This window comes from Scatophagus argus, chromosome 11 (genome assembly GCF_020382885.2).
Source record: "Scatophagus argus isolate fScaArg1 chromosome 11, fScaArg1.pri, whole genome shotgun sequence".
NCBI classification, from domain to species: Eukaryota; Metazoa; Chordata; class Actinopteri; family Scatophagidae; genus Scatophagus; species Scatophagus argus.
Genome location: NC_058503.1, coordinates 3918226 through 3939075, shown reverse-complemented (window position 1 = coordinate 3939075; position 20850 = coordinate 3918226). Strand labels below are relative to the sequence as shown.

The following is a 20850-nucleotide window of genomic DNA, read 5'->3' as shown; positions in this document are numbered from 1 at the left end:
ATAATGTTATCCGGAATATAAGGTGACAGACTACAGCTGTGTAGATCGCAGAAGTAACACTATCGCCTGTCCATCAAAATGTAATGCAAATAACAGCAGTAAAATAATACATTATACTGTATGATAGAAGCACTGCACATTCTAGGAACTAACACCGAGTGTCTCCTATGTCCTTCCATTTATTTAGAAAGAGGAGTTTAAGAGGGAATCCTCATGAGCAGTAACCGCTGGTTAAAGAAGAAGGAGACAGGAAAGCATCATCAAACCTCAGCAACAAAAAAACAATAAAAAGTAAAAGGTAGGGCTTGTCTCATAGGAGTGTTCTTTTGACTGACACACACATGGAGGCTGCTGGCCCAAAGCCGATCTGCACTAGAAGTACCATGTGTGGGTATCAGTGCAGAGATGACAACCCCTGTCCTGAGTATCTCTGACTTGTGGCCACCAGCCAGGGCCGGACTCTGGACGTACTTGACTGACTCTTGACCATTAAGGGCTGAGTGCTGCAGCAGGTGGCATAAAGCTCCTAACATGGGCCAGGACATGAGCCCAGATACCAAAGGGGTACAGTTGAGTAGCACTTTAAGAAAAGCCAAGACTGCCATCTAGTGACTTACTAACTCTATTCACCAATAAGAGCAAAACAAAGTGAGCAATTGTTCCTTTTTGACAGCATTTTCAACAAGCTTAAGAACGGAAAAGGCTATGCAATGACCACCCTAACATATTTTTTTCAGCTTCATCCCAGATTTTACCCATCAGAGAAGAGCATGTTAGCACACTGACTGTAGCCATTAGTTAACACTGGGGGAGACCAAATCAGTAGATCAGTAGGAGAGATTAATAAAGTACAACAAAATCCAGAATCATATAAATGGCAATGTGTGTATCGTAAAATGTTACCATTGTTGTCTTTATTGATGGATGTACAAGTAAACTTGTGTGGGCAGTAGTGGCCCTATTTTCTCATTTTTCCTGTGATCTTATCTTCTTCTCTTTAGCACTCTCTCCTCTCCTCCCTAGTTAACTCTATTCCTTTCCTTTCCTCTTCCCACCTCCTCCTCCTCCCTGGTCTCCAGTAATCTCTTTTGTCTCCTTGTCTTGTTCTTGCTGGGAATTTGGCATAACTTTGTGAGATGATAACCATTTTTAAATGATCGCTTTAGAATTCATGTCAATTTACAATCAGTGTTAGCTTATGTAACGCTCATTACATTCTTTTTTTGGAACATTTGGAAGTAATTAAATAAATGTTTGACACTGATTGTACCTATAGCCTTCAAACAACAGCTTCTGCTTTGGTATGGCAACACCATTTGGACAAACCACACACAGAACCGCAATACTAGAATTGATAACTAATAATTAAGGGAACTTGTTAAGTTATGATTGCAACTGCTAATACTGCTTTAGGTACATGGCTGGACTATCTCTATAAAAGTCAGATGTAGGTGGCCAAAGGTTGAGACCATCAGGCTGAAAATGAACAGTCAATCTACGCAATAACTCGCTCACAAGGTACACTGGTGACAAAAAGGCTGTTTAAAAAAAAGCTCAAATGAACAATAAAGTGAATAGTGCTAAGAGAAATGTTTCATTTAAATTGGATGAGGTTCTGTTACCAAGCACAACACACCCAAAACTGTTAGAAAATATTGCAGTAGGATTTCATATCCACAATTTGCATGGGAAATTTGAAAATACTGCAACTTCTACCATACTCTACTACTACTGTAACCTCACTGTAAGTTCACTGAAAAGCCACACAATTATTTATGTTTGACACAAATTAAGGTGAAACACACTTCATGTATATTCGAGCCCTTCACTTCCAACGTTGCATTTTTCCTTTTAAACACGGTCATATAAACTGCTGTTGGGTGCTAATACGGCATAAGTGCTGTGTGAGTGTGTGAGAGCGCGGCCTGGGATTTGCCTGAAGAATTTTTAATTTTGGCAGGTGTGACATTTACAGCCTCTAGACCAAATCCAGCTCCATAAAGAGCTGCTGGCACTTTTTTTTTAACAACCCTGTAAATACAGAGTTAATTTGTTTTTCGTCCGCCGTGAGATTAAAACATGAACAGTGAGGGAGAGGTGTTTTAAAGGGTTCATTTCATTATTCTGCAGTGCCCAATGGTCAGGAAATAAACACACTGGTGGAAAATGAAGTGTCTGATGTGGGTGTGAAACTTCTCTAAAGGTCACAGGATTACAGGTCCAGCCACTCCAAAACATTCACATCTGAGCGAAACAGACCTGAAAACTGAGATTTCCTCGGTCACTATGAAATACGTTTACCACATCTACCAGGCCCTGGGACTATAAATTCAGGCAGAGTTACAAGGGCCGTAAAGTCAAAGCTACATCTCCCCGATTTCAGTGCGGATGGTTGCGGCAAGGCCAGCGGGGATCAGGGGAGTGTTTTTTTCTCAGCGACTAGCTAGACTTCCTCTGTGGGACAGCGCGGTCACTCCCAGGTGGTCTGGAGCTCAGGTAGCCTGACAGGTTTCAAAACCCCTACCATGTCCAAACCAACTTTAGCCTGGTTTGGTTCCAGGCCTCAATCACTCCCTATAGGCCTATAGGACAGAAAGCAGCTTAAATCATACCTGTCCTCTGTGTGTGGCGGCCATGGAGTGAGCACTGCTTTAAGCATGAAATGTATCTATTTAGGGCTTAATCATATATGAATGTGCTTTATAGGGACCTACAGCTGCGCATACACACTACATTTCTCTCTGCAGTAGAGGATTTATTTATTTGTAAAGCCTCCTATAAAACCTCAAGTACTGTGAGAAAACGTCAGACACAGTTTATTTGGGAAATGAAGCGTGTCACTGAATAACACAGTGTTACATCCTACCAGAATTTCAAAACATACAAAAACCAACAGTGTAAACAGCTGGGGGGAGATGGGGAGTTGATGTTTATGCACAAACATTCCAAAATGTCCGTTATGATTCAAGCAATGGTCAGGATGGCCCGCTCCCTCTTTCTCCTCTTCTTCTTTTTCTCCTGCAGTCTGCCTGTAGCCTCAGCGAAGAACATCACGTCCTCTTTGCTCTCGATCTCCCGCTGGAGGAACTGGAGCGCTGCGATGTTAAAGCCCATCACGTCCTGAGACACGAAGGAAGAAGAGGTGGTTAGGAAACGAAGAAAGAAAGGAGCGATGAAGACAAGAATGACCAATGACGAATCGCTTTTCTCTGTGACTGGATCCTCTTTTCCAGATGTTCCTTACTCTGATTTCTCGCACTTTCGAGAGAGTATTGGTCCGTAGCTCATCTATGACAGTCAGCAGCATCTGGTTACTGGAGATCTGACCAAAATGGATCCTATGGACAGACAACAAGGTCAGCTCAGCGTAATACTATACACTGCAGGAAAGCAGCGTCTACTCATCTACATTTACATTTTGGTTTGCTCTATCAGCTTTGCAAGGTCAAGAGACAGGCTACAAAATCAAAGTCCTTCTAATCATTCAGAGATAATATTTCTGATGGAATAGCCTGAACAACATGACATGAAGTGCTACGCTTTGCCTCCATTTTAATAGTTGTAAACAAGAAGTTTTCCTTCTTCTCTTCCTTCTTCTTCATTGTCTTCAAAATTTGTTTCATATATATGTTTCATATATTTCAATTTACAAATATAATCCCAATAAAATAATTGTTTTGTGACAAATATATAAAAATCACTCCTTGCTACATAGCAAACTTTATTTTTTCATTTTCATCATTTATTTTCTGCCGTTCATTTTTTTGGTCTTACAAGATACCAGTCGGCTGCCAGCTGTCTGAATCCTCGGCTCAGTGTTTCATTTAACTTGCTTTTTATTTTACCCACACAAGAAGAGCACGTACTTGAGAAGGAAGAAAAGGCAGCGGCAGACCAGCTCCACCTCCAGGCCCTGCTGGATGTAGCTGTTGAAGAGCCTCAGCAGCTCGGGGACGTAAGAAAACGGCAAGACGAGCAGGGAAACCTCCAGCTCACTGGTGATCACGAGGCAAACAAAGGGAGAAAGGAGGCCGCAGACTGTGTTAACATGTGCACAGCACTGCAGATGGAAAATTACTTTACGAGCAAAGGGAAATATCATGTGTGGTTTGGTCTCGTCACCCTGGACTCACATCTTACCTCGATCTGACCTTCTTTATGACATCTAAAACGTATCGGGACGGCTGAGCAGGGACAAAGACAGACTTAGTTACCTATAGCTGCAAACAACCTTACAATAAATTTAGGTTATTTATTGACATCAATGGTCAATGTTTATGTCGATTAGACACTAATTCCTCATCACTGTTCTACTTACTGAAACATTTCCAAAGGCCACGAGGATGGGGTTGGGCTTTGGTGGAGGAAGCTGTAAAACAACACCAGCTTTTTATCAGATTCATCTGCAAAATCATAATACTGACATCACATAAAATGTCCAAACACAAACATTAAGACAGTAAAGAAAATGCACACCTCTTTGCCTGCGTGCTCACAAGCGTATTTATGCTCTTCCATCTTCCTGTTTTCCTCTTTGTAAAGTTCCAGAGCCTCCATGATTCGCTCTGCCTGCAAACAAACCACAGAACAGAAACATCGACAAAGATAACAAAAACGTGCAAATTCCTAACTTTCACAGTCTGAAGACAAAGGTCAAACACAGTTTTCAAATAATCTGGTTTTCACCTGCCTTAATGCCCAAAGGGCGTGCTTTGAATGCCACTGTTAGCCTATCATAGATGTATTTCAATGTCTATGACATCAATGACAGCATAAAACCTAAGCTACAACCACCATCTAAATAAATATTAAAGTGGTGCTCCAAGCAAGATCCAACAACTGCTAATGAGAATGAGAATTATATTAATTATACACGAGTCAACTCACAGCTTTGACTGTTTCAGCGGTCTTCTTGCCGGCTGGCGCTGCCTCTCCTTCGGTCTCTCCAGGTACCTATAGATAAAACAAGGTAATACATCATGTACATCCATCTAACACAACAGCAGAACTCATTTTGCTTTCATTTAAACAGGCAACCCAACAGATATTCTGTGACGATTTTATCATTTGTAATTTAATTCTTTAATTGGTCTTGTGATTTCATTCAAACTGTTATTTAATCTATTAAACACCACCAAAGTGAACTGTGGCATGCTTGATATCAACCAGTGTGAAGCTATGTCACTATCTGAAAACCCCGCACTCACCACAGGAACATCCCCTTTGGACATGCTTTCCTCAAATTCTGCTTCTCGCTCCTGTAAAAATAAAAACAGAGAAAACAGGGTGATTTAGAGACACGGGGAAACTGTGTGCCGACTAATCATCTGCGTCGCCCCTGTCCGCCACCTCACCATCTCCCGCTCCTCCTCCAGGATGATGGGCTCCCTGGTCCTCTCCCACAGACGCAGGGATTTGTCGTGGGATGATGACACGAGGTGGTCACCATTTGGGCTGATGGCCAGACACCAAACCTCCCGATGATGGCCCTGTACAGAGAAAAGTCAAGTATTAGCCTGGAAGCCTTTACTCCTTATTAAAGTGTAAATACAAAAACACTGGAAGAAACCTACCAAATCAACATTAGAAATTTAAAGTCAAATTCAAAAGTACATCTTTTTCCTGCTATTTATCTATTTAGATTGTTTTGGTGAGGGTTGCAGAGTCTTGAACCTATCAGCTGTAGAGATGTCTGCTTCCTCTTGAATATATCGAACTTTGACAGCTGCTTCACATATTAAAAGAGTACTTTTCGTGACGATCAAAGAGAGTCATGCTGCCACCATCTAAACACAAGTGATCAGTCACAAATCATCTGCTGCTTTGTCTGCAATGCACCCAATCTAGTGCATGACTCTGACAAATCTGGTTTACAGCTGACAGATGAGGTGGGGTCAGTATTGTATTTCAAAATTTGAGGTTTGAGGGACTCTTGGGCTAAGTCACTTAATCCAAAATATCCAGGGTGTGGGAGAAGAGCGTCACCTCCAACGTCTGGATTTGCTCAAACTTGTCGGCATCCCACTGTTTGATCTTCCTGTCCTTCCCTGCTGTGAAGAACAGATGAGTCTTGGGAACAAACTGGAGGAACATGACGCTGTAGAGAACAAACGGGATGAGAAAGTCAGCTGAGCAAATAAAGAAAATGGAAAATAAATCCAAAACTAGAAAATAGGGATGAGTGACATAAAATCAAAAGAAAGAAAGCATCTCGGGAGTAGCTCAGAAGAAACAAAGAAAGAGAAGTAAAGAATGAGGCTGAACAACAACTAACACAGAAAGGCTGAGAATGAAGCAAAACCCGAACAGATGAAAAAGTGTGGGAGTCATAGAGCAGCCTGAGTTAACAGGATGTGGATTCGAGACCCTGATCACAACAGATGAGGTCAGAGCTGGAAACTGCACAGCCTGGAAAATGACTTCACCACCACATATCATAAAACAAAAACAATGACAGTTTGGTTTTGGTCTGTGTCGCTGGGCGTTACCTGTCGTCATGAGCAAACATGGAGCGGTGACAGTCGCCAAAGTCCAAACCCCAGATCTTCACGTTTCTGTCAGCAGAGCCAGTGGCGATAAGAGTGTTATCCTGTTTAACACAAAACATAAGATCAGAGCCCATGAGGCAGAACTGTGGGTCAAGATGACCCAAAATTATGGAATGACAGCAGGGCCAACAGGAGACCATCATCAAAACTGCATCTTATTTAACAACAAGAGGAAATCAACCGTCAACAATGGCTGGCCAAAAAATAAGACCTTCAGCCAAGGTGGAATGCAACCAGATCCTATTGCTAATACAACAGACTATACTTAAGATACACTATATAGACAAAAGTATCCAGACATTTCTCTTTATGGGGCTGTTTCTCAAGGGTTGGGCTCGGCCTCTTCCTACCAGTGAAGGGAAATCTTAATGCTTCAGCATACCAAGACATTTTGGACAATGCTATGCTGCCAACTTTGGGGCATCAGTTTGGGGAAGACCCAAAGTCCATAAAGACATGGTTGGGTGAATTTGGTGCGGAAGAACTTGACTGGCCCTGATCTCAACCCCATCCAACACCTTTGGGATGAACTGGAACGGATATTACCAGCGAGGCCTTTTGGTCCAACATCAGTGCCTGACCTCACAAGTGCTCCACTGCATGAATGGGCAAAAATTCCCACAGAAACACAAAATCGTGTGGGAAGACTTCCCAGAAGAGTGGAAGCTGTTATGACTGCAAAGCCGTCTGTGTATTTAGAAAATTATGTCATTAAAGAGTAACTAAACCTCAGGGTCATGACTTAAAACTTCCGCTATTCATTGGTACTGCTTTCAAATCGTCACCTACTTCCAGCTCAGCCACTCACAGGATTCAGTTGTAATAGCCAATTTTCAACCTGTAGAGGGCAGTCACTATGCATATTTAAAACACAAAATCCATCCATCCATTTTCTATACCGCTTATCTGTCAGGGTCGTGGGGGAGCTGGAGCCTATCCCAGCTGACTACGGGCGAGAGGCGGGGTTCACCCTGGACTGGTCGCCAGTCAATCGCAGGGGCAACACACAAAGACAGACAACCACACACTCTCACACTCACACCTAGGGGCAATTTAGAATAGCCAATTAACCTAGTGTGCATGTTTTTGGTATTGTGGGAGGAAGCCGGAGTACCCGGAGAAAACCCACGCAGGCACAGGGAGAACATGGAAACACAAAATGGAAAATTCAAATACTTTCCACTAAAATGTCAAGATTTGGATCTGAACCAATCAGTAACCAAAAGAAATACCTAAAATTGATTTCGAACAGAAAAAAGTGGTTTAGGGGTTTAGTTATTCTTTAAAGTCCCTGTTGGTGTAATGGTCAGGTGTCCCAATATTTTTGTCTTTATAGTGTATGTTGATTGCTGATAGTGCAACATTCTTGCAGCTGAGTATACTCACATGTGAGATGTCCAGACAAAGAACGGGCAGCTTGTGTCCATACAGAGACAAGAAGAACTGAAGCAGCGAAGGAGAGAAATGCTCAGTTACGAAGTTAACAGAATTCACAAAACTACTAATAAACCAGTTACACATATGCTGAACATGCCACCGCTGTTTAATTGTATACAGGCAGCGCTACTGCTGTGCAGTGTTGTGCACGTATGTGTGTATACATGCATCATGCACCTTAAGTGTGTCTGCGTAGAAGATCTTGACGGTGCAGTCTAACAGAGAGACGGCCAGCAGTCTGTGATCAGGAGAAAACTTCACACACAAAACGTCTTCCTCCAACTGCAGAGTGCGTGTGTGTTTCACTGTCAGCCTCCTACATCAAACACACAAACATGCATCATCTGAATGCAATTTCAAACACGGATCATGTCTAAGCCTTGTTACTGGACATTTTTGCGCTTTAACAAGTGAAAATTGTCAAACACAGAGAGTTTTCCATAAGCACCAGCTGTCGTTCAGATGACCGGACATTAAAACATTTTCCAGATGGCTACTTTTCTCTCTCTTTTTTATTTAAGTCATGTCACCATAACTTTTTAGATCCTAGTTGTGTTTAAAGTATGTCTTTGAACTGGATGAAGGATTTTATTCAGATTTATGTCAGATGTCTGCGCCTTAAGTTATCAGAGAAACAAGGTGAGCTCATGGTGTCCATGTAAATCCTGTATCTGCTGAAGACTGTCACAGAAACACTGATTCTTAACTGCTTTATTCAGCGTTTTTACAGAAGTCTGCAGGAAATTCACTTCCCACACCATTTTAAGCATCAACCACTGAGGTAGAGCAAAAAGCAAAAGCAGACAGCATAGCATAGCGGACTTACTAACTGAGAGACACTTGGTGGCAGAAAAAATCGCCACATTAAAATTGTTGTGTTTATTTCATCAAAAAGAAATGCAGCCTTAAAAATGTCCTCAGCTTGCTACTATCTTCACCCTGCTGGACATTGCATGAAATCACATGCATCACATGTGGGAAATACTGAACATTTTCCACATGTTTAACATAATTTACCACTATTGCATACTCTACCTGGTGAGTAAAACGCAGACCAAATATCCATCCATCCATTTTCTATACCGCTTATCCGTCAGGGTCGCGGGGGGGCTGGAGCCTATCCCAGCTGACTACGGGCGAGAGGCGGGGTTCACCCTGGACTGGTCGCCAGTCAATCGCAGGGCCAACACACAAAGACAAACAACCACACACTCTCACACTCACACCTAGGGGCAATTAAGAGTAGCCAATTAACCTAATGTGCATGTTTTTGGTATTGTGGGAGGAAGCCGGAGAACCCGGAGAAAACCCACACAGGCACAGGGAGAACATGCAAACTCCACATAGAAGGGCCCAGACCGGGATTCGAACCTGGAACCCTCTTGCTATGAGGCGACAGTGCTAACCACTGCACCACCGTGCCGCCCCAGACCAAATATAATAACACTTTTTAGAAGTCTGATATGACTTTCATATTTAAAGCTTTACTAAACCTATGTTTCCACTGACACTGAGGTCTGCTGTATCAACAATGCAGGCACTCTGCAAGGTTTTGTTCCAGGTGAAAAGATCTCTGTTGTAGTTGTACTTTTTTAATTGTACTTTATTCCATGCTGATATGTGAACACTGAAGGAGGAGGCAGGACTTACTTCTGACCAGTCCCTTGGTCCTTTATCAGCTCAAACTCCCAGAACTTCACAGCCTTATCTGCACTTCCCGTGACAATCCCCCTCTACAGAAATGAAACACATACACAACAAAAAAACAAAACAAAAAAAACCCCAACTATTTATTAAATCTGAATAATATAACGGTATGACATGGCAAGAATAAGTAAGAAAAAGGTTCAGACAGATATGACTGCAGACAGACAGCAGCAGGCAGTCAAGTTTACCTGGTCTGGGGCAAGGCACAGGGACCACAGGGCTCCATCATGGGCATCCACGGTCTCCAGGAGGCTTCCTGAAGCCAACTCAAAGATCTGTAGCTTCCCACTCTGTCAGGAAGAAAACAAACACAAAACATTAGCGAAGGGTTCTCGTAACAGGTCTAAAATGTCTATGGACACCTAAGAACCATATCTTCCTGTCGCGCAGAAGCTCTTTATTGAAACTTCTGGCTCCTAAACAGTCGCAAATTCAAAGAAAGGTGGAATCTCTGTGGATGAATACAAGCTATTGAAAACAAGCTGTTGAAACTTTGTCAACAAAGAAGTTCACAGTTCACCTTCAGAGATCTCACAGACCTTTGCCATAAACCACATTGTTAAGTGTCATTGCGAGGTTGGTGTTTGTGTCCACGCACCTTAGTCCCCAAGATTATCTGTCTATCTCCAGGAACGAAGAGAGAGCAGAGGGCGTATTCACAGGCCATGGTGCGAATCACCTGCAGAGTTGACCTGTAGCAGGGGGCGGGACTTCCTGTTAGACCACTACAATGTGACAAAACTGATACTAAAAAGATATTTGCAGGCCTTGTAGGGACTGAAGCAGCTGCACCTGTTCCACACTTTGACCGTGTCACCGGAGGCGGAGAGGACGGCCAGATTGTCTGAGCTGAAAGCCAGCGTGCGGACGTCGGTGCGGTGGCCTCCAAGCGTGAGGCGAGCCGTCTTATTGGCTGCGGGGGCCTTGTCTGAAGTCTTCAGGCTGTAAGTCTCAATGGTGTTGTTCTGCAGCAGCAGCGCCACCTTCAGCTCACCACCTGCACATGACAGACACTCCACCCATCTGGGAGGGGACAGAGGAGAGGCTTTCCTGGGTGCTCAGTCTGGATGACTGTGCTGTACAGTGCATAGACCTGCATTTAGCTTTGACACAGCTCACCTCTCTAACCTGTAAGCTACTGCGGCCTTTGGCTCTGCACTGACCTGATTTTAGCAGAAGCCTTGATGTTGGTCAGTCTGATGATTTCATCCTTCAGCATCCTCTCCACCACCGGCTCCTCCTGGCCTGCATCCTCCTGGGCTCTACAGCAGGGGGCAGCCATGCAACGAGATTCAGCACGTTGACCTCAAAACACCACAGCTGACTAACTGATAGTGAGCAGGTAAACCTTCCAAATGAAATAATAATAATGGGGTTCCCTGTCCTTACTTGGCTGCTTTCTTTTTGGCTTTCTTCAGCTTCTTTGTCATTTTCCTCTGCACCTCCTCCTCTGACAGGACAGTGAAGAGCTCCAGGACTGAGTCATTGCCCTAATGAGGAGTAATATGTATACCGTTAACTGCCTATATAAAACATGAATATCAATAATACATGCAACAAAAAAATACCTCAATCATTTCATGATAGTTAAGAATGAACCGGAAGACGCTTCAACACTCACATGGCAGGCGATGACTCTGGCCTTGGCGTCTGCTGTGAGTGAAACAACTCGGTCTCTGGCCTCTCTCAGGATAGAGCCGGCTTTCTTACAAGTCAAGATCCGCTGAGAGAGGAAGACAGGGGGAGAGGACAATATTTTTATGCCAAGGACAAGCAGAAGAGATTTATTTGAGGTCATGAAGGTGCATTGCTTGGAAAGCTGAAAAACACTTTCTCACCATTTAAAAAGAAAAAACAAGATCTCATTCATCAGTGTGAGGCGTAAATGTGAAAGCACACTTAATAAATCACATTTAAGCACACTTTGTTGTTCTGAAAGACTAATGACAAAACATGATTGCTTCTGCTGTCTGAAGGTTAAAAAGGCTCTGGTCAGGGGATACATAATAATGTGTACGAATATTATACTACACTAATACTTTTTTACCTCTTCGAGACTTTCATCGACCTCTTCCTTATTGTCTTCAGTGTCATCATCATCCAGCAGAGTTTTCCCCTTCTTCACCTTGGGTTCACCCTCAGCTTTCTCCTGAGCAGGGTGCAAACAGACAAACACACAACGTCTTTACAACAACTCAACCAAACAGAGTTACAGCTGTGGGAAACAGAAGGCTGGGAAAGTTGTGTATTGGTCAGAAAACACATTCCACAGGTAAGCAGCTTCATTGGTAACAGGTGATATTATCATGAATGGGTATGAATGGGCTGTTCTCAAAAGGTCATTCACAAGGAAGGATGGAGTGAGGTCCACTACTTTGTCAAACACAAGACTGTATGAAGGATATTCCTACATGGGCTCAGGAACATTTTGTACAACATAGTCTGTTTGCAAATGATTGTGTTCTGTTTGGTATTTAAGCATTTGCATAACTTTGGTTTTGGAATCCAGGCTCCGTGCATGTCTTCATCAGTTACAGGGAGCAGAAAAGCTGGCGGGTGTTCTAAGAACAAAGTGGTGTTCTCCTCACCTCCTGCAGGTAGTCGATATCCCAGGCTCGAAGTTCGCTGTCTGCTGATCCTGTTAACAGCCTGTTGTCCTGGTTCAGCAGCACCATACCCCACACCTGATACACACACACACACACAAATCAAGAGGGTTGCAGACAGTTTACATTTGTGCAGAAGTGCAGAACAGTGTCAAACACATATTGCCATCTTACCTTTCTTGTAAGAAACTGGAAATTGTGTTAAAATGTAATGTGAAAAAAAAAACACATTGTGGAGATTTACAAGCTCTGAACATATTTCTCTGAAGCTTTTTTTTTAGATCCTGTCTCCCTTTCCTCACATCAACAGCAGATACACAGAAACTAATCAAATGATCTTACTAGACAAAACAGAAACTACTAACTTAGGTCTGTTTCAAACAACAGCATGAAAAGGCATATGCAAGGAAATCGAGAAATATGAGACATGAAACCTGCCTGTGATTTCTCCGAGAACACTGGTTATGTTAAGTGTGTTTAGTAACCAGAAGCTTTTGTCTTTACATGTGGGGTGGATAATCCAGGTTAATATGGCATATTACTAACAGCTTCATGTACTGTGTGCTGGGCCCTGACACACTAATGCCTGGCCACAGACTTCGGCAACAGTGGGTATATTCACAGTCTTTTTAGAATAACAAATATAGACTACTGCCACCTGCTGGTATGGAGAGTAATTTCCCCTCATGAAGGCACAGAACATACAGTACATGCTAGTTGGCCATCAGCTGTAGTCGGTGAGGTGTGTACAAGTGCAACGTTTTGGCCCTGATGCTGGCGACAGTCAGCCTTTGTCACCACTACTTTTGATATTGGTTTGCTGTGTCTTGGGCTTCAAAGTTAGCCTTCCTCAGCCAGGGCATTCCTTTGTTTCTGTTAATGGATGTGGAGAGAGAAGATCCTCACCTCACTGCGATGGCCCACTATGGTCTTGAAGCAGTGCTGTGTGTCCAGGTCCCACCACTTCACAAAACTGTCCTTGGAGCTGCAGAGCAGACAGATACTCTGTGTTAGTAACACTGCAGTTCTGCGTTAACAGCGTTAAGCAGAGGTGGTTATTTTAACTTACTTACTTACTACCAGTAACAACAATTTTGAGGAGGAATTTTCCACTTGTTCTCACTACCAAAAGCATGTGTGTTTTAGAAACATATGGAACAGTACAGCGGATTTTACTAGGCAAAAATTTTAACAGAAGGTCAAAGTAAAGTCAGTGGAATTAACAAGGAACTCCACAAAACTCTGCAGATACATTCTGGATGTGCTGAGCTATGAGGCACTGATGTAGTGCCCTGATGGAGTCATCAAGTAAAAGGTGTGTTACCTTGTCACCAGGAGGTTCTTATCTTTGAGGAACAAGGCCTGGGTGATGACATCTTTATGGCCCCTCAGCCTGTAGAGCCCACACTCATTGATGATATCCCACACAATCACATCCGTGTCCTGAAGGGGGAGGAAAAGGTAAAAACATGCTTAACACAAAGGCGACAAACCAGTAGTCTAGAATCCAGACACTAAACTGATTTCAAGCCTGGACACACACATACACACAAAAAAATTTGCTTGCATTTTTGAAAGCAAACAAAGTCCCTCAACCATGTGAGACCTGATTTATCTCCTTCTGATTGTAACAACTATGCTTCTAAGGTGAAACCGCATTAATTACAGAGTATTTGCATTCTTTTCTTGAAATGAATGGCTGCATGACCAACCTTGGAACCAGTGACGAGCCGAGCTCCGAGCCTGTCATAGTGCATGACGCTGACGGCAGACTTGTGGCCATTGAAAGACACGTTGCTCTCGCCATTCAGCAAGCTAAATATTCGCACGGCACCGTCCTCGTAACCCACGGCGATATGGATGCCATCAGGTGAGGGGCAGAGGAAGGTGACCTCGTGTTTCTGACCCTGCAGGATCAGGACCTGGACAAAAAGACAGTTGCTGGATGAAATCTGAAAATAATTTAAGCTGGAAGAAGTTTCTAAAGTTAGCACAAACATTGGAGCATCGGGGGACAGGAAGAAGTGGACCTGTCCTCCGATGCTCTCCTGTCCACCACAAAATCTCACCTTCTCTCCCTTTCGGACATCCCAGATGAATACATGTTCACAAGCCGCCACGGCAACGTAGCGCCCCCGCTCTCCCCCGCGCAGGGTCACATATGCAATGTTGGCTTTCTGGCTACCGATTACTCCAAACACTGCGCTGGCAACATAGCGCAGGTACTGCTTGGTCAACCCCATGACCGGCAGCCTAAGGTGGTGATAAATCCTGTTTCACAAAAACATAGGAGAGACTGTGATTGATTACACCATTCACAGATCAGAAAAAAAAAGTAGTTTTGGAGGTATTCCAAAACTACTACCACAGGAATCTCTGTTGTGTCTGAGGTAAGTATGGCGATCTTGCCATTCTTTGTTCGGTGTTTCTTCTCCACATGCCAACAAGACTTAACATGTGCACTAACAAGCACACTGTGACATATTTTTGAAAACTGTAATTATATTTGAAAGAGATTTCTTTCTTCATGGGGGCAGTGTCACACTGAAACAGGGACAGGTCTGCATCTAACTGTTGGGGAACTGAAGCTCACTTAAGGGGTCCACAACAAACCACGAAACACAGCCCCAGATTCAAGTATTTTATAATATAATTATAATTTTTATAATATAATAATCAGAAATGAGAAATGAATGAATTTTCTGCCGATTAATTAATTGTTTGAACTTTTTTTTCCTAATCAACAGTCCAATATATGCCATATGACACTATTAGTACTATCACAGTGCATAACTACCAACCCTGTACAGTGTGTCTGTGTGATGGTCCAGAGTCAGCATGTAGGTTTTCGTATTATTTTCTTCTCCTGTAAAGCTACCACAGGTGTACAGATTTGCGGTAGACAGTTTTCTGTCTCTAAAATTGATAAATACTGCAAAACGAGCTACTTTTAGCAAATATCTAGCTTGGTACACAGCACGCTATTCTACTTAAACAGCGGTGTGTTCCATTTAGTACTAAACATTGCCCGCGTGATCGGGGATTATAGCTTCCGACCCACGAATTCACTTACTACGCGATAAACCCCGTCCGCCCAGCAACCTCCTGTACCAAGAATCCAGTACACCTAACCACGACACACTGGTTGTTCATGAACCCACGTGGTGAAGTTCTTGGGTAAATGTAGCTCCTAAAACCTAATGTAATGTGGACTTATGTCTGTATATATTTTACTTTAAGTTAACGTTTCTTTATTTAACGTAACGCATTTTATGTTTGATGAATTTCTCCTCTTACCTCTGAAATGCGGCTGCTAGCTAAATTTGTGTTGTGCTCCCCGTGCTGCCGTTTCAGACCCAACTAGTCGATCACACATCGATACAAACAGTAAAATAAAATATCTTGTTGTCAATATACATCAATAGATTGTCTGTAAAAGTAAAACACAGTATTAAAGAGCGTTGAGGACACACAATCGTGTGAGGTGAGAGATAACTTGTGTCATTTTTTTTGTTTGTTTTTATTTTTGCTCGATCGATTTCTAGCTGTCGTTCTGCTGCTTTTGTCTACTGTCCAGGAGTCGCACAACACGCTCGAGTAGACTCAACTATGTTGAATAAGATGTATTTGGAAATTTCAAAGTAAAGCTATTGTTTTTGTTGCCGATGACTGTTTTGTTTATTGTGTCAGTAATAAGATGCGTTTGGCTCAAAATGCAGTGACTTGTGTCAGACCCCGAAACAACCACAGCGGAAGTGTTTTTGCCTAATAGTCAGCTGATTAGGAATTGAAGAACAGATGCGTCAAAATCTATAGACAAATCAGGAAAAGTACCGGAAGTTTGCTTGCGGGCCATAAAAAATAAAAGCTTTTGCTATTTTGATTTAAATGAAGCATCACAATGGAAAAAGAAAGGGGCAAAACAATAAAAACGTGCCCATAATAACAACGTCGGTAGATAAGAAGGCTGCCATAATTCACATTATAAGGTGACCTGTACTTTGTGGAAGAAGAGACCTTTACAAAACATAATGTTAACAGTACAACAGTTTTCTTGCTGATCATAAATCAAATGTATGGACTAATTAAGTCAATACATAAAAATTGACAAAAATTATGGCAATCATCATGATGATCATCTTCCCCTCCACCTCTTACTATTGCTCAGACTGACAACAGTCTCTTCCAGAATTCCTTGAGATATGAGTCATTACTACATACAAGCAGGATTTTTTTTAAAATTGCAGCTAGTTCGGAGACAGTTGTGGTCTAAAATTGTGTGACATATTTGAATGAATTTTTGTGTGACGTTCGAGACACCTTGTGTCCAGTTGTTAAACTTGTCAAATTAATAATATCTGCATTTTCATAGATACTACATTTTATTAGTGAGGGCCAAGGGGTAAATGTAATGTGTTTTAAGGATGTAATTTTTGTTAATTTTGTTGTTGTCATGTTTTGTTAAATTATTTTGTAAAGTAAAATAAAAGATAACCAATGCTCATTTTTTGACAACACACATAAACTGAAATCAAGTTTGTCCAAAAAAAAATTGAAAATCTATAATGAGGGCTCACTTGGGCGATTACGTTGAAAGTCTTGACCGGATGTTATTTATTAACCGTAACAACTTGACGTTGCAGCAATAAGCACTTAGCATACAGGCTAAATGTGTAAACCTGGTTAACTTCATTTTTGACTGCTTTTTCGGTTACTTTGCTCGGTACTATGAGAACTAAGGGGAACGACGTTACATCTTGAGTCTATAAACTGTCGTCCCAAGATTAAGAGGTTATTCTCTATTTTTCTCGTGTACATCACCTCTGCTTGGAAGAATCAACTACAACTGGCTAGGTAGGTAACTGCTGATTTTGTGGTTTAGAGACACTGGCTTGCCAAGATATAATTTTCGTCGACTTGTAATGAAATTAGGCCTATTTCTCTTGGGGACTTAAATACGTGTTGGAAGTTAAAGGAGTTCGGTTATCGGGTGGAAATTCACTTTATTTGACCGAAACGTGACTGTTTCAGTACTGCCTGTCAGTTCCTCATTACTACCGTGTGTTTTGTAAATAAAGTGATTTACACAGTATGGTCTAAGTAAAAAAAAAAGCCCCTTTCAATAACCCACTCTATTTGTTCGATGTCTGATCATAAAAAAAAATTCAAAAGGGTTGCTGTAACACATACATAAATTTAATGACTGAATGTCATAACCACACCTCATAAACCGAAGAATATTTGAAAACCTGGTTATGACGAGTTTTTATTTAATCTCTTAAGCATGACATGCATTTTTGCATCGGTGTGGGGCGAGGAAAGTAACTGAAACTGAAATTTAGTCTCAATTATTTAGCTCCTTTAAGGCATTTCCTCACTCATACTGTTAGAGTAAACAGAAGAAGCATAGCAGCTGAATGACAACATTAGATGGCCAGGTTTGCCTCTGTTGGTGGGTCTTGGGGGTCCAGAGCCATCCAGAATGGTCACTGTGCCCCCTCAGCTCCTCCTGACACAACACAAGCCTGAAATACACTATATAGAGCTTACCAAGACATTCTGGACAATGCTATGCAACTTTGTGGAAGCAGTTTGGGGAAGGCCCTTTTCCATTTCAACACGACTGAACCCCAGTGCACAAAGCAAAGTTCATAAAGACGCAATGCTTGAATGGGCAAAAATTCCCACAGAAACACTTCAAAGTTTTGTGGAAAGCCTTTCAAGAAGAGTGGAAGCTGTTACAGCTGCAAAGTGGGGACCAACTTCGTATTATATATGTGCTGCTAAATAATGTATTTAGAATATGGTGTCATTAAAGTCCCTGTTGGTGTTATGGTCAGGTGTTGGGATACTTTTGTCTGTATAATTTACTTTAACAGCTATCAGTAAAATTAAGTCGTTCATAAAACAATAATAGTCTATATTTAATAACCCCATGCCTACTGTTGTGTTGTATGATCATCCAATAAACTATATCAATTTATCGTTATTTTATAAAGTTACTTTAATCTGGACATTTTCCTTGGTGGAAAACGAAGCTAAGTCACTCTCAAAACAATGTCCAAAAGTTAACCATCATTCATTGACATTAGAAAGTCATGGCTGTAACAACCAAGCTCAAGCTAATGAATTGGCTCACATTAGCCCAGTTGTGACTGCACCTGATCCTGACAGACAAACTGCAGCGATGGAAGAAAGCTTCCTGAGAATGCTAAGCACCCATCACAATCCTGAGTGGTTTGAACATTCATGAAGTGGGATGCTTTCTGGCACCCGTGCAGAAAATTTCAGTCATTTTAGTCCAAATGTGATTTACCTTTCGCTAGCTAAGGCTTCAGTGATGAAAACATGCAGGGACTGGCCAAATGAGCCAGTGGTGCTAGTTAATGCAGATCAGCTCTGGCACTATGCTTCTAGTATTATTGATGCCAATGAGTTTCTAACCATTTGCCATTACAGGGTAAATTAGATGTATTTGGTGACATGTCAGAAAGAGGAAGTAAGCTTTTTCTGTCCTTATTTGACTTCAACATGAGGAAAGACCAGCAGTTTGCCCAACGCTGGAAACAACAGGACATCACAACTGCTTCTGACGGCCACCACAGGCTCAGGTCATATGCAGTTAATTGCCAATATCATTCTGTCTGGGTTGGCCAGGGCAGGGACTACAGGTGGACGGGGTGTCAGCTACTCCTGTCGTATTGGATCGAATTAATCCTTGCACATTTTGATGCTATAAGGAGCTGTGGAGAAGAGCTATGCAGGGAGGCATCGGGCTGTTAGGGAAGCTATCAGAGCAAAGTTTTGTGTTCATAGCTCATCTAGATCACGTGGTATGTATGTAGGATTTCCAGTGATGTCTGCTGTCTGTATTTCAGTTGTAAATAAAACATTACTGTTAATGTACTTAAGCTGCTGGATTAATAAGTTGCTACAAGGGGAGGAGATGAACCTTTTAACTAGACTAGATGCTTGTGTAAGCTGCTGTGTGCTTAAACTGCAATATGAAGAGGGATTCTGCTCATTGTAGCACACAGTAACAGCAAATGCTACTGCCACATCTAGCACCATTCCATCAAAACGCAGAAACCGGGTCATTAAAGAAACAACCACATCCAAGGCCAATGACAAAACTGAGCTGCAGAGATTGTTTTTCAGTGACTTTTATCACATACTTGACGAGATGGAGTTGCACTTCAGTGAGCATTGCAGCATTGTGCTGGCCCACGCACTTCAAGCGCTTGATCTAGATGGAGAGACATTTTTTTGGTTCCAACAGCCCTGAAGTGACTTTTAAATCTGATTCTTTTTACTAAGTGACTCATACAAACCTGAACCCTAAAGCCCCACTTCGCACTGCTCTACAGACCTGTTCGATGGTTATTCATCAGTTCATCAATACTGAACATGTTGCGTGTCCAAACTGTTTGTCCCCAAAAACACACCCAACAAGTGACAAATAGATCAGATGAACTGTTCTCCACCTATCTGGAGGACATACAGACAGATGGACAAGACAGTTGTTTTACAGTTAGATGTAACTGCGAAGGAGGCAGCTACTGTCTCATTTTAGTTGCTGGAAAAACATTCTTGCTTGATAAATGACGTAGAATTAGTGCTGAATAATATTCTATCAGTCAAGTGAGCGTGTGGGCAAAGAACCAGTTTTCTCATAGCTGTCATTGATTTGCTGTAGCTTCCTGTATTACACTGTGTTTGTGTCCTGAAGTGCATAATGAACAGAGGAGCTACTGTCTTGCTTATATTTAATCAGGCATGGAGCTCATCTTCTCTACTTTGCTCATAATGTTGTTACATGCAGGCTTCTTGGTAAGTTTGTCGCTTGAAATCTGTGCAGTCACAGTGATGGTAGCCCTGTTTGACCAGTGAGTATTGCCAAGACTGGCAATACTCATGCTTTCAGATCGTTTTCATGCTAACAGCGACAAATAATCTGCGTTCCATCAGTTTTCTTTTGTATTTGAAGAAATAATCTTTGAAACAGCACTTTAGAAAATCAGTCTGAATCAGATTGTATTAGCATTTCATCATTTAAGTCATTTTGTCAGGCATATATCAAACATGCTGTTACTCTCTTACTGTGACAATTCCCGTTCTTATAACAATGTAATTGAATTGAGACAAAGCAGGTAAATCGAAACAGTCACTTGCCATCTTTTTTTTTTTTTTTTTTAGTCAAACTGCTGCTTGTTTTCAAATGAGTTGCATTCTGTTTTCTTTATGTTTTACACAGTGTGCCAGCCATTTTGTAATTGGGGTTGAACTCAACAACAACAGTACAAACAAACAAACAACCAAACAAAAAAAAAAAACAAAACAAACTGCAGATTAATTTAGAATGACAGAAATCAGTGGTTGTAGCCCTAGGAAAGTCCACACCTGATCATTTGCATGGTTCAATGGCATCAGAGATGTAACTCGCAGTGTGCATTATGGGGTTTAGTCTTTTGATCGTGACTTAGTTGTTTCAGCTTTATTTTTTGTTGCCCTGTGGATACCTGTGAAAATTGATGACACAAAATTATTTCAGC

At 41.9% G+C, this 20850-nt stretch overlaps 2 protein-coding genes across 5 annotated transcripts in view; one reads left to right on the top strand and one right to left on the bottom strand.

Moving 5' to 3' along the window:
- Positions 1 to 2790: 2790 nt before the first annotated feature.
- wdr3 (WD repeat domain 3) lies at positions 2791 to 15741 on the bottom strand. 2 transcript variants are annotated; one of them, XM_046404704.1, is made up of 27 exons: positions 15596 to 15741; positions 14368 to 14569; positions 14011 to 14220; positions 13623 to 13741; positions 13205 to 13283; positions 12281 to 12376; positions 11740 to 11841; positions 11314 to 11415; positions 11082 to 11182; positions 10856 to 10954; positions 10485 to 10715; positions 10291 to 10384; positions 9881 to 9982; positions 9636 to 9718; positions 8163 to 8301; positions 7935 to 7991; positions 6489 to 6589; positions 5986 to 6097; positions 5355 to 5489; positions 5208 to 5258; positions 4888 to 4953; positions 4477 to 4569; positions 4319 to 4369; positions 4141 to 4184; positions 3867 to 3995; positions 3245 to 3338; positions 2791 to 3120 (listed from the first exon to the last, which is right to left on the bottom strand). In XM_046404704.1, exons 2-27 carry the CDS (start codon positions 14539 to 14541, stop codon positions 2965 to 2967), a joined length of 2820 nt encoding a protein of 939 aa, XP_046260660.1. In that variant the 5' UTR covers positions 14542 to 14569; positions 15596 to 15741; the 3' UTR covers positions 2791 to 2964. The 2 variants fall into 2 exon arrangements, with proteins under 2 accessions (XP_046260660.1, XP_046260661.1); XM_046404705.1 differs by lacking the exon at positions 15596 to 15741 and adding an exon at positions 15100 to 15286.
- A 1160-nt stretch (positions 15742 to 16901) lies between these two features.
- gdap2 (ganglioside induced differentiation associated protein 2) overlaps positions 16902 to 20850 on the top strand; it is a 35875-nt gene continuing 31926 nt past the window's right edge. The window contains exons 1-2 of one of the 3 annotated variants that reach the window (XM_046404038.1): positions 16902 to 17152; positions 18840 to 18909. The gene's annotated coding sequence lies outside the window, so the exon portion shown is untranslated. Of the gene's footprint in view, positions 17153 to 18834; positions 18910 to 20850 lie in introns of all 3 variants that reach the window. The other 2 variants (XM_046404037.1, XM_046404036.1) reach the window with 2 other exon arrangements.